The sequence below is a fragment of the Sciurus carolinensis genome, chromosome 3 (genome assembly GCF_902686445.1).
Source record: "Sciurus carolinensis chromosome 3, mSciCar1.2, whole genome shotgun sequence".
Classification (NCBI taxonomy): domain Eukaryota; kingdom Metazoa; phylum Chordata; class Mammalia; order Rodentia; family Sciuridae; genus Sciurus; species Sciurus carolinensis.
The window spans coordinates 77,800,019-77,817,067 of record NC_062215.1 but is presented as its reverse complement, the minus strand read 5'-3'; the positions used below and the strand labels follow the sequence as shown (position 1 = coordinate 77,817,067).

The following is a 17,049-nucleotide window of genomic DNA, read 5'->3' as shown; positions in this document are numbered from 1 at the left end:
GACCACATCCAAGTTTACAATCAAACTAACTGAAAGCAGGGTCTTTTTTTTTTTTTTTTTTTTTTTTTGTACTGGGAATTGCGGCTGGGGCACTTTACCGTGAGCTTCATTTCCAGTCCTTTTTAAAATTTTGAGACAGGTTCTCTCTAATATGCTGAGGCCGGCCTCAAACTTGCCATCCTCCTGCCTCAGTCTCCTAAAACACTGGGATTACAGGCATGCGCCACTGCACCTGGAGAAAGTAGGGTCTTGAAGAGATATCTGCCCAGTCATACACGTTGCAGCATTATTCACAAATCTTAAAAGGTGGAAGCAGACCAAGTACAGTGGCACATGCCTATAATTCCAGCAGCTTGGGGGGCTGAGGCAAGGAGGATCTTGAGTTCAAAGCCAGCCTCAGCAACTTAGCAAGGCCCTGTTTATATAAAAAAGAGCTGGGGATGTGGCTCAGTGGTTAAGTGCCTTGGGTCCAGGGGCAATCAGAGTGTACCTTCCCACCAAAAAAAAGGTAGAAGCAACCCAAGTGTTCACTGATAGAAGAATAAAGTGTGGTCTGGTTACACAATAGAATATTATTCAGCCTTAAAAATGGGAGGGGATTTTGACAGATGCTGCATCTTGAGACAGACACAAAAAGACAAATACTGTACAATTCCACTTCAATGAGCTACCGAGAGTCATCAGACACATAGAGACAGAAGTCGATGGTGGTTGCCAGGAGCTGGGGAGGGGGAGTTATTTTTTGATGGGTGCAGAGTTTCGGTTTTGCCAGGAAAAAGAGCCCTAGCAGTGAATGGCAAGGATTGCACAACGCAAGTGACTTAATGCCACCCAGTCGTACACCTAAAAAAAGGTGAGTTGGCAACTTTCATGTTTAACCCCAATTCAATAAGCAAAAGAACTGGAGGCCTGAGCCACAGGGGTTTCTTACAAATGAGTTTTATTTGCATTCTGACCCAAGTACAGACCCCACATTCAGATTTCTCTCCTGCAAGTCGGTAGGTACAGTAACAAGTGCAAAATATGCTTTATTTCAGGTACAAAAACAATAGGGCAGCATGACAACTTAGATCCCAATGGCCTCCTCCCCCATAACCACTCACACCCATCTGAGCCACCCCAAGACACCCCCACCACCTTTAGAAAAGAATCACTGGATCTGGAAGAAGGTGGGCAAGATACATACTAACAAAGAAATCACATTAAATACAAGAACATTAAAGAAACAGTAACTGGCTGGTCCCCAAGGGGCCAGCCGTAGAGGCTGCTACTACCTATGTTAGTAATGGAGGCCCAGGTTGCACAGAGCTGTCTGTACCTGAGGAGTGGAGGGCAGACCTGAGGGGTCCTCAAGCGTGGACAAGCCTTGGGAGACAGGGACTGCCCTGCTGCATGATGGGGCCACACCACTCCACACCAAGGCTCTTCAACCACCAAGAGCAGCCCTAGAAACCCAGGTCCAGGCCAGGCCAGGGAGCTGCCCTTGTGGTCACCTACTGAGGCCAAAATAAGCAGGCAGAGCAGCAAGACATGTAGGGAAGCATTTGCAGGCCCGGAGAAGCTAACCAGTCCTTTAAACTCCAGGCACTAGTTGGAGGCTGTCCCCTCCCAGGACTGAAGCACTCCAGTGACCAGCTCAGGAGACCACCACCCTCGGCAATTCAGCAGTCCACGATCAGCGCAAAGCCCTTTCCTCGAATCAAACCTTAGGACTGTGGTCAGGGAACCCAGGCCCAAGGTCAAGAAGGTCTCCAGAAACTTGGGAGCTGCGGGGAAAGAGGGGAAGCCAAGGCCTCTGTATTCCTGTGGATAGGGGAGCACACACTACAGGAGCCAGCTGGAGGACCAGACCCTTCAAAGAGGGCTCCCCGTCCACACAGGAAGTAAGACACACAACAGGCCAGGGGAATCCAGAAACTGCATCTCCTGCCTCTAAGCCTGTGCAAAATAGTTTATTTAAAATAATCCTTAACATCTGAGACCATAAATAATCTCAGAGAATGTAATTTGTCTAGTTCAATGGCTAGTAAATGTTTTCTATAAAGGGCTAGAGTAAATATCATAGGTTTTAAGAGACAAGAGGTATTATATTGGCACAAAGAGAAACCAAATTTCCACAATTTACTTTTTCAGTGCTGGAGATGGAACCCAGGGTCTCGCATATTCTAGTCAAGTACTCTCACCCCTAGACCCCCAACCCTCCATAGTTTTTTTGATGTAATTCAAAATATATTAATTGTGGGGGGGGGTTGTAATCAAAGACTACTAATGAGAAATGAGAAAGGATTTTTTGTGTGTGCGTGCAGGGAAGCGGGGGAGGGTTAGCATTTCCCTTAATTGGGTTCAAAGACAAAGTTCCTGATCATCAAATCAATGGCAAAAGTGAAGAGCTGGGTTTCCCCGCATTTACCACCGATGGGAGAGTAGGCAGAGGCTGGTAATGGTGACACTGGACCATAGGGACTGGGGTTGATTACACAGTTCTCTTTGATGAAGGTCCCATGACACAAGGGTTCCCTGTCCTCTGCAGCTCACCTGGCACTTCTCAGGGTGAGGACACAAGGACCTATTCACACTGTGGTCCTCTGGAGAGGGAGTAGTTTGATGACCCCAACTCAGGATCTGTCAGCTGTTACCACAGAGGTGGGGGGAGGGAAGCCTGGAGGGGCCTTTGCAGGGAGGGCCAGAAGTCTAGTGGGGGTCTCGGGAGCGCTCCTGTTAAACTTGGCAGGACCCCAGGAAGGAGACTTGGATCACTCTGACCAGCACATCACTGGCCCTCAGGCCAGCTGCTCTGGCCCCAAGGAGCAATGAAAAGGGAGAGGGGCAATCGGAGGGAAGGTACAAACATTTCCCACTGGCCAACACGCCTAGCAAGAGCCCAGAGTGTACAAGCTGAGGGGGAGGCGTCTGCCAGGAGGAAGTGTGGAGACCAGTGCAGAGACCTCCTCGGGGTGCCAGCTACCTAGCATCCACTTCAGTCCCCAAAGAGCCAACTTAGGACGGGGATCCCTCCAACTACCACAACAGCACACCCATTTAGGAATGTTCTAGATTGAAAGGGATCAGGTACAACCAGAAGAATGAGAGATTATACTCCATTTATGTATGATGTGTCAAAATGCACTACTATCACATATAACTACTCAGAACAGATAAAACATTTAAAAACTTTAAAACAAGATTGAAAGGGAATCAGCTGGCTCCCAGGAGGCTTGCGTTCCCCTAATGAAAAGGTGGGTCTGCACTCAGGATGGCAGCCAGCGGCACAGCTCGCTCAGGGACCCGAGAGCCAGGTCACACACAACCAGACCCGTGCACATGATGCAGCTGCTGGGGACACCTGGGGGGACTGGTAAGCAGGCCAACAGGTGGGAGTTAGAGTGGATTTCTAAAGATGAGACGGGGAAGACACGACTCATGTCACGGTGCCCGCCACCCTGAGCACTGGTGGCACCATGCTCCTTGCTCACCTAGGACAAGCACACACGAAGGTCACCTGCCCATTGTATGCTTTTGTTTTTGTATTTGCTACAGCGACTGAGCCCAGGAACACTCTACCACAGAGCCATATCCTCAGCCCTTTTTTATTTTGAGACAGTCTGGCCAAGTGGCCAAGGCTGGCCTTGAACCTGAACGCCTCCTGCCTTGGCCTGGCCCATTGTATGATTTTGATAAGTGGACAATGAGGAAAACCCTGGCACCCCTCGGATTCGCCTTGTGACTGTGCCTGCACAGACTTCAATGTCTCCCACCCTGTGTTTTTTCCCCCAGTTGTTCTGAGGATGGAACCCAGGGTCAAGTTCTATACCAATGAATTATACCATCCACGGAATACCCAGCCTGCATTCTAAAGCAGAGACAGATACACTCATGCCAAGCACAGGTTTGAGCCCAGGACCCCTGACTCCTGGTGCCCTGATCCTCCTTCTGCATCTCAGAGTTCATCGTTCAACATGTAACCCCCTCCCTTTCCCTCCCCTCCCCCACTCTCAGTCCCAGCTTTTCCACCTTCTCTGAGAGCCTTGCTTGGGCCTTTCTCCCTGTTCTGACGACAGCAAAGGAGCCTTTTCCATTTATTTCATCAACTCGTTAATGATTTTCAGAACCACAGTTGCTGAGGCCAGCCCCCGGAGCAACACTGGACTTGGAAACTTGTGTGTGACATGCTGCTCAGCTCCAGCTTGTTCCCGGAAAAGCCCTCTCTAGGTTAACAGCTCTGCTTAAGGGCCCCGAGGCTGCCTGGGCAAGAGGTCACTAGGGCAATGCCTGACCTTTGCTTAGGATCCCAAGCAGGACTTGGAACTTGCCACCCCATCCTGTCCTTTCCCCTAACAAATCCTATTGCTGCTCCATTCAATAGGCTCAGTCTCTTCATGGTAAAGGGACAACCTACTAAACAGGGAAAGGTTTATTTCAACTTTGGAAAAAAAAAAAAAAAAAAATGCTTGCCCAGTAAGCATGCTGGTCTAACAGTGAAGAACTCAGCCTGGGCCATGAGATGAGTACATGCTTGTATCTTCATTTTTGCTGTCTGTTACAGTTTGAATATATGAGGTGTTACATAAAAAGCTGGTGTTGGACAATGCCAGAATATTCAGAGGTGAAACTATTAGATTCTACAAGCTGTAACCTCATTGGTGGATTCATCTGTTTGAAGGATTAATAATTTGAATACTACTGGGTGGTAACTATAGACAGGTGGTGCTTGGCTGAAGGAAGCTGATCACTTTGGGTGTCTTTGGGAATTATATCTTATTCCTGGCTCCTTGTGTATACTACCTCTCTCTGCTTCTTGGCTACCATGAGCTGACAGCTTTCCTTTGCCATGATATTCAGACCCAGAGCAATGGAGCTGGCTGGTCATGGACTGATCCTCTGAAATTTTGAGCCAAAATAAACTTTTCCTCCTCTAAGTTTGTTCTTGTGAAGTATTTAGGTTACAGTGACATAAAGCTGACTAACATACTTCCACTGCCAAGAAAACCATGGCCTAGAATACATGGCAGGGGTGGTGGGAAGTCCTTGGAGGGAGATGCAGGCCCTGCAGGTCCAAGTCTCTGAATTTGGAGCTCAAGGAAAGACACTGGACAGGAATGGAAATGCAATGGTTTTTCTGTACTCCAATGAAATGAGAAATAAAACCTACCATTGTAGCTTATCTGACTCCCAAGGAAAGGATAAGTTGCTTAACTATTAGGGGGGAAAGACATCTTGGTACCAAATTACCATTTGTACTCTATCATTTTCTCTTCCCTTGTAAACTGTAAGACTTAACTATAATCGTTAGAAGGCAAGAAGAGCAGATGACAATGAGCATGTCAGAAAATGGAAGACTCTACTAACGGCAAACTTCAGGTGACAGACCTTTATTAGGACCTCTTTTGAAGTTAATTAAAAATATCAACCTACAACATTCTTTTAGAATTAAAATTTGGCCTGCCGTCACTTGGTCTGGGTAGTGGCATCACTTAGGCATGGCAACCACAGACACACTGAAGGGCTAAAGTCAGAAGACCAAAATGGTCCAGTCTTGGTTCTCCCATTAATGAGAAGTATGTCTTAGAGCAAATTATTCTACTTCCATGTAACTCAGTTTCCTCATGATTCAAAAAGGAAATGATTAGTCTAGGATCATCCATAGGACCAGGATGTGGTATTGGAACATGGCAGAATATGTTCTGCCAAAGATGGCAGAATATAAGAGTGGTATGATCCAATATTGTGAGACAGGTAAAGAGAGGTGGTAAGAATAGAACAGGAAGGCAGCTGTAAACGTTGGGAGCCAAACAGATTGAGAAGGGGAAAGGTGAGCTTCCCAATTTCAGAATCATGCTCCAGAAAGATCTAGTAAAAGTTAAGGATTGTTAGCAGGGGCGCCAAGACAATTCCATGGAAACCAACCAACCAGGTGGGACAAGTAGATAACTACATGCAAAAGCACGAAGATGGACCCCTACTTCATATCATGAACAAAAATTAACTAAAAATGAATCGAAGATCATTAAGAGAATTAGAACTATGAAATTTTTTAGAAGAAAATATAGATAAGTTTCTCCTGTCCTTGGATTAGGCAATGGTTTCTGAGAGATGACCTAAGAGCAGAAGCAAAAAAAAAAAAAAAAAAAAATATAGATAACTTGGATATCATCCAAATTTTAAAAACTTTTGTGCTTCAAAAGACATAACTAAGAAAGGGAAAACAACCCACAGGATGAAGAGATTTTTTTACAAATCCTGTATCTGATAAAGGATCTGTCTCTAGAATATACCAATAACTTATACAACTTGATAATAAAAAGACACCTAGGTCAAAAATGGGCAAAGGATTTCAACAGGCATTTTTCTGAAGATATACAAATGACCAATAAGCATGTAAAAAAATGCTCCACATCATTAACCATCAGGGAAATGCAAATCAAAACCACAATGAGGTACCACTTCATGCCTACTAGGATACCATAAGAAAAAAGACATCACAGCAAGTGTTGGTGAGAATGTGGAGAAACTGGAACCCTCAGACACTGCAGGTGGGAATGTAAAATGGTCCAGCTGCCTGGCAGTTCCTCAAAAAGTTTAACACAGTTACTATTATGACCCAGCAACTCCACTCCTATGTAAATTTCCCTAAGAAATGCATGTCTACATAAAAACTTGTACAAATATGTTTATAGCAGCACTATTCATATTACAAAAAAATCTGAAACATTCCAAATGTCCATCAACTGACAGACGCAATAATATCCACATACTGAAAAATTATTCAGCAATAGAAAGTAAGGAAGTAATGAACTGGGGGTATAGCTCAGAGGCGGAGCACTTACCTAGCATGTGCAAAGTCCAGGGTTTGATGCTTAGTATTTCAAAAAGAGTACTGATACATGCCCAACATGAATGACCCTAAAAAGCATTATGCTAAGTGAAAGAAACCAATCACAAAAGATCACATTATATGATTCCATATACAGGGTATCCAGCATAGGTAAATCTATATAGAAAAGTATAGTCATGGTTTCCCCAATGTGCAGAAGTTGAGCAGTGATAGTCTAGGACATAGGGTTTCCTTGGTGGGGGTGACAAAATATTAAAAACTGATTGTGATTTCTGTGAAAACCACAGAATCAATGGGTAAACTATATAGTATGTGAATGGTATCTCAATGATTCTGTTAACCCACTCCTCTCTTTCGCTTAGAAAAGGAAAAGGAATCAGGAACCTGTTTTCACTCTAGGAATAGCATAGCCACTGTCCCCAAAAGTATCAACAGAGTCCCACTCTCAGAAATGTCCTGGCTTGTATGATAAATTTATATCATTTCTCTATCACTGTGTGATATCACACAGGTGGCTTTGCCCTTCTGGGCCTCAATTTCCCCATCTGTAAAAAAAAAAAAAAAATATCTGCCAGGTTCAGACAGTCTTTGAGCCTAGCACAAAATTCCACAAAATTTCCATTATTCAATTGTTCCATTATTTCCAATATTCTACAAAATTTCTATTAGAGAAGCTGTAAAATGCTACTCTGGGGCTCACAGGGCTCACCTTGGCTTGGAAGGTAAACCTAAATTATCACAGAGTTAAAGCCCTGGGTTGGTACAGATCACAGGAACAGAAGAAAGGCAAAGACTAAATCCTGACTCTACCAAAGTCACTGATACTCCAATCTCTCATATTTTAAGATAATCCAACCATTCCAATGGATTCCTAAACATATTCCCTACAAATTAAAAAGGATAAAAATTTAAATGAAGGTCCCTCACAGAAAATACATTGTCCCTATGAAACATGAAAAATTCAGACCAACCAAGGTCTTCTCTCCTCTCAATGGGATTTTGCCAGTCCATCTTAAAGGTCCTGGAATTTTGATGATCAAGGTCTTCTAATGATAGAATGGAATTATAATTTCCTAGACCTCCTTACCCATGATTGCTTAGGAAACAAAATTACACCAAAGTAGCAAAAAGAAGAATCATTTGGTTCTTATTCTTTCTCTACTTGTGAGGATCTACCTGGGAAGAATCATTCTATTCCACCGCTCCCACCTCCAAATCACAGGCAGGCCTCAGGATTAGCATCTGTGAGACTGGTCACACACATATTGTGGAGTCTACTGTGCCAACACAGACGTGAGTGCATCTCCCTCTGGGCTTTGCTGCAACACTTTAGAAACAAGAAGGGGAAAGAGGCAGAAGGCAGAGAATAATCCCACTCCCACCAATTCATTCAAGAACAGGGGAAGCAGATGCTGCTGGGGTCACTGATAAGGGAAGCAGACATGAAGGCAGAAGAATGGGGCCACCTCCCCCAACAAATCAGCAGTGCCAGCCAAGAAGCCAGCTACCTGAGAAAGAGGAGAGCGTAGGGGTGAGGCAGAGCTTTCACTGGGGGCAGGAGAGTGGTCAGAAGGGATCAATACAGGTGGCACCAAGGTACCCAGTGAGCCTCGGACTTAGAGGCCTGGGGTTTCAGAGAAGGTGCCCCACCGCTTGCCTTTTTAGAACATCAGGGTTGAGAGAAAACACAAGGAACCATTCAAAAGCTGGAGGCCAAGAGGAAAGGAAAGAAAGGAGCCTCTGGTTTTCTGCGTGCCAGATTTTGTGTCCACTAGTTTCTGCGGCTTCATGGTCTGTAGCTTTCATGGGCCAGGCAGGAACTCTCCTCGCCTCAGCTTTCCCGGCGAGCCTGGAGCTGACAGTGGTGCAACTTCTACATCCAAGGGGCTGGGAGCAGGTGAGTGTCCTACTTCGGCTCAGAGTCCACATTTCAGGATGATGTGGTAGCCATCGTTGCTCTCGGCTGCAAGAGAGAGACACTGGGCATGTTTCACAGTAACGAAAGGTTCAGTGTTGTAGTATTTGGAAGTGCCAAAGGGCATGGTGCGAGTGTACCAGCAGAGACCATCAAAATAAGGTCACATAAAGCAAAGTGTCCTGACAGAAGTAAGGATTTTAGCACATGCCTTGGCACGTATTTATCTAGTTTCTTCTTGACAATGGACCTTTCAAACTTAGCCCTAGGTCCAAGGACAAAAGCACCTATGTCCAAAGAGGCTTTGGATAAACTATGGTTAAAAAAGGGGTGTTATGGTTCCCAAGTCCATTGGCTCTCAATGGCTGTGCTGCATTTGCATCTTAGATGTTCCTCAAAGGCCCATGTGTTAAAGGCTTGAGCATCAGCCCATGACACTACTGGGAGGTGGTGGCCCCTTCAAAAGATGGGACCTGGCATAGGAAGGAGTCAGGTCAGTGGGGGCTTGTTCTTGAAGAACCCAGCCCCTCCCCTTCCTCCCACATAACATGGGTGAGCAGCTTACTCTGAGCACCCCACCACTGTGTGCTCCCACAGGCTCAAAAGCAACAGGATCAGTCAACTGTGGACTAGAACCTCCAAAACTGTGGGCCAAATAAACTCCTCCTTTTACATTGGTATCTCAGATATTTTGTCACAGTCATGGAAAGCAGACTAACACAGGCTAGGTCCTCAGAACAACTGGGGAAGAGGCCTCATCACAGATCGGGGTCCGTGACCCAGGCATAGGGCTTGATTCTGACAGCCCATCCGCTTACCCTCCCGGCCCCAAGGAAAGCCACCGCAGCTCTTTCTCTGCCTTTTATGAATAAATGCATGCTCCTGGCACACAGGCTTTGTCTCGCAGCAGACAGTGGGCATGCTGATGTCCTCTCAGGACACCTGGCTCAGGTGGGTCTTCGTGCTGCCCCTCCAAGGCCACAGCCATTCCACCTGCCACCACATGCCATGCTTGGGTTTCCTGGAGACTTATTAGGAATAAACTCAAACACAGCTTGCTTCCACTCAGCACCGAATTCATGGAAAACAAATTGCTGGCCCCCAGTTTCCCCTTCAGAAGTGACTTAGAAGCCAGTCTCACTAGTTCTGGCATTGCTAGGGCTGCCTCCGAGGAAGTTTGTTTCTTTTTCTGAAGGCTGTTGCAGGTAGTCGCCTCTGGAGGGGCGCTGTGCAACAGGCGCAGCCCTCCAGCCAGCTCTCCCTCACCCCACGTGCCCCCAGAGATGCAAAACACAGGCTCCAATTAGACGAGGTAGGAGGGACTTTACCTTTTAATGTGCTGAGGATAAAACAAGATTCATCTTGGAAATTCTGCACCATCTGTAAGGCAAAAGAGAGAAGATGTTCCCTCAAGGATGAGCGCATGACAAGAAAAGGCCCAGTGACAGGGAGCCCAGTCACTCAGCTGCAGAAGTGACATCGCTGCCGTGTCCACACAAATGCAGGCACATGGTGACACCAGAACAATCACTGTGGCGGGAATGATGCAGAATCAACGTGTGCCACGCTTGCAATTTTAAGTAACAGAGCCTCGCCCACAAAGGATGGAAAGCAGCCCAGAGGGGAATCGAGAGGTGGCCACTTCACATGGGGCTGTGGGTCTGGTCTGTTTGTACTTGTTTTGCTTTTTCTGAGTTACGGGGACTTCCACTCTCTGTAATGTACTCATTACAGGGAGGAGCATGTGTGTAACAGCAACAGATAGAAAACTAAACACAGCCACACACCGCACGACCCTATTTCCGTCAATAGTGGGCCACATGCACAATGCGTGGGGGTCATAAGATTAGAATGGAGTCAAAACATTCCTGTATTCCTATGACCGAGTGGTGCCATAGCCATGGCAATGTGGTGGCAAAACACGACTCGAGTGTTTGTGGTGATGTTGGGCTCAACAGCCTACTGCGCTATCAGTATAGTGTATGCAATTATATACGGCACATAATTCTGGATGGTGATAATAAATGATTATGTTACTGGTTTATGTATTTACTATACAATATTTTTGTTGTTATTAAAGATTGTATTTCTACTTATCAAAAAAAAATGTTTGTTGTAAAACAAACTACTGTTATGCCAGCAGCAGCCCCATACAGCGAGTTCATTGCATTATTTTATCGCATGGAGAGCCCTGTACAGTGATTGACGTCCACCACCTATGCTTGTGTGAATGCTCACCAATGAGCAACCTAGGATGCTCACATCATGACGAAACCGCCTAACAAAGCATTTCTTAGAAGGTATCCTGTTGTTTTAGTGGCCCACGACTGTAAAATTTTTAAAAAAAGAAGCCTTTGGCAATTAGCAGTATCTGTGTATCAGTGGTCAAGAACAAAATCGGAGGCTTACTGTTCCCTATGTCTGCAGACATGGCAGAAAGCTAACCGTGACTCACAAGTCATTTCTCTGGTGTTTTCACTGTGATTAGCTCCCCAGTGACCCTGGCCGAGTCTTTCTCTCTTCCTGTCTCCATGGCCTTATCTGTAAAACAGGGCTGTTTTGATGATTAAAAATATTAACCAGAGGTGGGCATGGTGGCTCACACCTATAATCTCAGAGACTCAGGAGGCTGAGGCAGGAGGACTGCAAGGTTGAGGCCAGCCTGGGCAACTCAATGAGACCCTGTTATCAAAAATAACAAAATACAAAAGGGCCAGGGATGTAGCTTAATGGTAGAGTTCAATTCCCAGTGTGTGTGTGTGTTCTGTGTATCAGGATGTAGAACAATGGCATTTGCTACGGATAGGGGTATGAACCTTCAGAAAACCGTTCATGTGATCTAGTGGAAATGACCATAAGCATTCTCCTATCAGGCATGTGCCCTAGATAAACACCTAAGTATGTATACCAAACATGCATAAGAATGTTTACACTTGCGCTGTCTCTAATTTTAAACACAACTCGAGCCAGTCCTGACATCAGTCAACAGCCAACCAACTGGGATCTAATCATATGCTGTTCAGCAGCTCAATGCTCAGCAGCGATGCACCTCAGCTTTTGTGAAGCTCAGATATAATGTAGAATGAAAAAAGAATCACAGAAGAATACACTATTATTCCATTTACACAAAGTTTTAAAATTGGCAAAAATAAGTTATATGTTAAGAAGGAACAAGGGAGTGATTAATATAAAATTCATATTAGCCGGTGAGGCGTGGATATGAAATAAGCCCCAAAGGAACTTCTAATACTCTAGTAACCAAAGTGCAGAGAAATGCAGACGTAATAGCAGCACAATTAAGTCTTATGAACTCTTTGCATATGTATGCTGTATTTCACAATATACATTTAAATCTTAATGTATATACAAACACACACACATATATATAAAAACATGCACACAACACACACACACACACCCCAAAATAGCAGAGCCCCTTTCTAAATTTAAAAAAATGCATCTACATTTTATCACCTGCTCTGGATTATTGCCTCAAATCTTGCAAATCCATCCACCTATCGACCCCTGCCCCTCCCTGCAGGATCTAATGATGCGTGAAGTACATTTATTCTATACTGCCGCCTGTTCCACCTAGGACTCTTGGCAGGCCAACCACCTGGGTATGCAGAGCCCACATGGGCTTAATAAGTAACTCTCCTGTTTAATTAAGCACCCTTACACCCCGCGGCCGGCTCCGCGGCTGGTCAAGTCACCTCTAGCGCTCTGGGCAATTAAGAACCAGAGGTTTCCAATTGATTCAGGGTTAAGAGGCAAGGAGACTTTGGGGAATAAGAATCACCTACTTAGCCAAGGTGGCATTTGAGTCCTGTTCTCTGCTTCACTTGCTTAACTGCCTACTCTTGAGGGCATGGGGCAAGCCAGGGAAGAACTTCCTCAGGGACCTGTGAAATTGCAAGGGCTCCCCACATTCTTGCCTTCTGTCTTCACAAAAAAAAATTCACTCAGAAATACTAAGTTGATACACCTTCCACGCCACTACAACTGCCCACTGCTCGGGGTACTTCACCTTCCAGGCTAGTCTCAAAAAAGCTCTCAGATCAGGAACTCTGAGCCTCAGTTTTCTTATCTGTAAAATGGGGATAAAAATTAGCTGCATTTGATTTGAATGTAATGATACAGAAGGAATTTTGAATTGGTGACTAACATAGCAAGTGGCAGATAAATGTACAGTTGAGTGTTTTAAAAGCCCATACTTATCTACACACACACACACACACACACAATCACCTGGTAGAATCACACCAAACCTAATGTCAACCCCTCCAGAAAAAGAGAATGGGGAAGAGGAGGGCTTTTCAGTTGCCTTCTTCATTTCTCTTCGGTTTGACTTTTCACACTAGTTATGAATTATTTTCTAATTAGAAAGGAAGAAAAAAAACTCTTGCCAACCTCCAGGACTGAGATGAAACTCGTGGTCACTGAAGGGCTCTACAGTTGTAATGACAAGAAGGAAGAGGACATCCCCGACAGCTTCACAGAGGTCATTTAAGAACATTTTATACATTGCCAAGTCTGGAAGATCTTGCCGAGAGGCGAGTGCCCACCACGAACGTGCCCCACTGGAAGGTCCGCGGCTGACTTAGTGTCTCCGGGCGCCTCCACTGTTCTCTTGTTTTATCCACAATCTGTCTGGCGGGTGTAATTCTGCACATGCAGAAACTGAGGCTAAAGAATTCACATACATTTCCCTGAGGTGGCTCGGCTACAAGGAGGCAGGAGGGACACCAGTCCCATTTCAAAGTCCCAACCACTACTCCAGTACCCAGTTTCCTCTATAATCCTCTACACTGGGGATTCAGAGTTCCCAGAATTGACCTGGGTCTTCTGGTGACTGAGCCAGGGGCTCAGGGTCCCACGCCTGCTGGCTCGCTGCTCGGACTCTGCAACTGTTAGCTGGATTCCCACCATCGCTCCACCTGTGCCACCTGGAGTCATTAGTCTCTGGGGGCCTGGGTTTCCTATCAAAATTCAATGATAGCACCCACTTCATAGGGAGGCAGCCAGGGTTAAATGAGCAACCACACGAACACGCACAACACTAGCCCCAATACAGTAAGCACTTGCTGGAGTTCAGATCTTGAAGTCCCCAAAGGCCCATGTGTTGGAAGTTTGATCTGAAGTCTGTGGCACTGTTGAGAGGTGGGGCCTGTTGGGAGGAAGTTAGGACATCGTTGGGGGTATCCTTCAAAGGGATACTGGGACCCCAGTCCCTCCTCTTTCTCTCTCTTTGCTTCCGGTTGCCTTGAAGTGAGCAGCCTCCTCAGTTGTACACCATATGGCTGCCTTACCACAGGCCCAAAGCCACAGAGCCAACTGACCATGGACTGAAACACCTGACACCGTGAGCCCAAACAGGCCTTCCCTTTGCAAGCTGATTATCTCAGGTACTTGCTACAGGAACAGAAAGATGATTAACATGCCATTCCACAGGCGGTGCCACTTGTTACTATTATTATTTAGAAGCAGCTGGGCGTGGTGACAGTGCCTGTAATCCCAGCAACTTGGGAGGCTGAGGCAGGAGGATCATATGTTCAAGGCCAGCCTCAGTAACTTAATAAGATTCTGTCTCAAAAAAATTAAAAGGCTGGGGATGTAGTCCAGGGGTAGAGCACCCCTGAGTTCACACACAAGTACACACAAAAAAAATTACTTAGAAGGGTGGCGCAGGATAGAGCGATCCTAAACCCCACAGTTTTACAATGTGCAAGGCTGCCTAAACTGTCAGCAACCTGTTCAAGACTCCCTCAGTCATCAGGGGGCACAACTCCCAAAGGACCTGTTCCATACCTGAGCCCCCTCTGTGGCACAAGCCTTGTGGCAGGGGACAGACCCAGGGAGGCCAAGGCACTTTATCACTTAGCGGAGGCTTTTGTTCTCATCTCCCATAGCCACCGCTGCTCCCACCCAACCCCAAATCCCGCTCGCCTCTCCTGGGGCTTGCCCCAGGGGCTGCCACCCCTTTGAGACAGCACCATGAAGGGAGGGGTGGAGTCTGTGCCCCTGGCTCCTGCGGGGCGGCCAGCCAAGGCTGGCGTAAGGCGCGGCTACCCGGCAGCACAGCCCCTGCAGCTGGCAGCAGGTGGCATGCAGCGAAACCTGTGGGCCCCCGGCAAGCCCCGAGGGAGACGTTCATGGCATGGGGGTCCTGGGGCTCCTCCTGGAAGTCCAAAGCCCAGCCTCCAGGGCCGGTTAAGGGGCACCCTCACCTCGTTGCTCACCACCACGTGGATGCCCGTGGGGCCCTGCCGGTAGATGCGGTGGATGTGCTGCGGGGGGATGCTATACAGGTTGGCGATCTTCTCAATCAGCTCCAGGGTGGTCAGCTCTTCCAGGAAGATGGCGTGGTACACTGCAGGAGGAGGAGGCAAGGAGTTTCTTTTTAAGTGGTTGCTAAATTAGCGTGGGCCTGCCTATGACTGCCCCATCCTGAGATCATCAGCTCGTTTGAGTGATGGGAACGTGCCAGGAAGCCATGGCTAAGAGCGCAGGTGAGATCCATTACAGGGGAACAGGCGGGCCCTGGCTCCTAATGCCCGTTTCAGTCTCTCGGGGCACTTTATGTGAAGTGGAGTTTCCTGGACTCACCTAAGACCCAGGGACATCCAGTTGGGGATGCAGGCTGGAGGAGCATGAGGTGATTCTGCCGTGTGGTTAGATTCGCACTCTGCTTTGGGAGGTGGAGGCGGCCCTGTAGCCTTTCCCATTCTTCCCATGGTCTTCCTTTACTTTAGCGGGGATGGGGGTGAGAGGGGGGTACTGGGGATTGAACCCAGGGGTGCTTTACCACTGAGCCACATCCTCAGTCCTATTTTTTCTCTCAACTAGAGACAGGGCCTTGCTAAGTTGCTGGGCTGGTCTAGAACTTTCAATGCTCCTGCTCTAGCCTCCAGAATCTCTGGGATTCCAGGCATGTGCCACTGTGCCCGGCTTTCCCACTGTTTAAGAAGGTTACTGGACGGCTTGGATGGCAGAGTGACATTTAAAGATACTTGTTGTGGGGCTGGGGATATAGCTCAGTTGGTAGAGTGCTTGCCTCGCAAACACAAGGCACTGGGTTCAAATTCCCTGCACCACAAAAAATAAATAAATAAATAAATAAATATAGATACTTATTGGCAGGCAAGGTGGAATCTCAAAATTAAAGAAAGGGTTCAGTGGTAGAGTACCCCTGTTTCAACCCCAGTACTGGAAAAGAGAAAAACAAAGACAGTTTTTTCTTGCTAGCAGAAGAGAACAGGTCTTGCCCTTCCCTTCCTAGTGGAGAACCATGCTCAGCCCAAGCAACAGGGATGCTCAAATGCTTCCTTAGACAAACCCTAAACTAGCTGGGGCAAGCTCCAGGGACAAATTGGGGTGGATTATTCAACTTTAAGGAGCCTTGAGTTCTTCAAAAGTAAACACAACTGGATTATACTTAAAGTTTCCTTCACTTTTTTCTTTCTTTCTCTCTTTGTTTTGCAGTAGTGGGGTTTGAATCCAGGTGTGCTCTATCACTGCACTACACAGCAGTAGTGCAGTTTATTTTTATTTTGAGATGGGATCTGACTCCATTGCTGAGGCTGTCTTTGAACTTGAGATCCTCCTCTCTTGGCCTCCCTGGTAGCTGGGACTACTGATGTGTGCCACTGCATCCAGCCCAAACTTCTCCTTTAACTAAGGAACACTTGGTCCAGAAGACCTGAACAGGGGCTCAGTATTTTAAAAGCACACACAGGTGGCTCTCAGCAAGGGTGGCAGAGGCTCAAGGTTACAGCCACACAACAGACAGCTTTCCCAGGATTTCAGAGAGGCAGAGCCACCGTCCGATCCTGTCAAGAGAATGGGATGACTGCCTAACATCCCTTCCAGGACTAACATACCAGGTAAGAACCCCATGTCTCATTTCTGAGATGCATTTTTAGAACCAAATTCTAATGGTACTGCCTTTTTTTCTTAAAGTTGAAATGTATTAAACTTTTCAGAGCCAGTTCCATTTTTTTCCTGATTTTATTCCTAAAACAATCAGACCACCAGCCAGAAAGAACTAGAAGGATTCTAGGCTGACACCATTCCTCACAACCTTAGCTCACTGGCCTTTGCTGCCCCAGTTGAAGGTGGCCATGAGTTCTCAGAGGTAGGACAGCGAGCAGAGGCCTGGGAGGGACTGTCACCACCTGCTCTGCACAGAAGCCATTTGGGGAGCATCCTGGGGAGACGAGAGGCTCTAGCAGGGGCAATCCTGAGTGCAAATCCTGACTCTGCCACTCTATGGAAGCAAGACCTGAGATCACCTGACACCTCC

At 46.7% G+C, this 17,049-nt stretch overlaps 1 protein-coding gene across 3 annotated transcripts in view; it reads right to left on the bottom strand.

Annotated features, from left to right (window-relative positions):
- Positions 1-961: 961 nt before the first annotated feature.
- Positions 962-17,049, bottom strand: part of Tfcp2l1 (transcription factor CP2 like 1) — a 63,412-nt gene continuing 47,324 nt past the window's right edge. For 2 of the 3 annotated variants that reach the window (XM_047546998.1, XM_047547000.1), the window contains 3 exons: positions 14,975-15,117; positions 10,076-10,127; positions 962-8,811 (listed from right to left, as the gene is read on the bottom strand). In XM_047546998.1, the coding sequence (XP_047402954.1) occupies positions 8,465-8,811; positions 10,076-10,127; positions 14,975-15,117 (542 nt within the window). In that variant the 3' untranslated portion in view covers positions 962-8,464. The remainder of the gene's footprint in view (positions 8,812-10,075; positions 10,128-14,974; positions 15,118-17,049) is intronic. The other variant, XM_047546999.1, reaches the window with a different exon arrangement.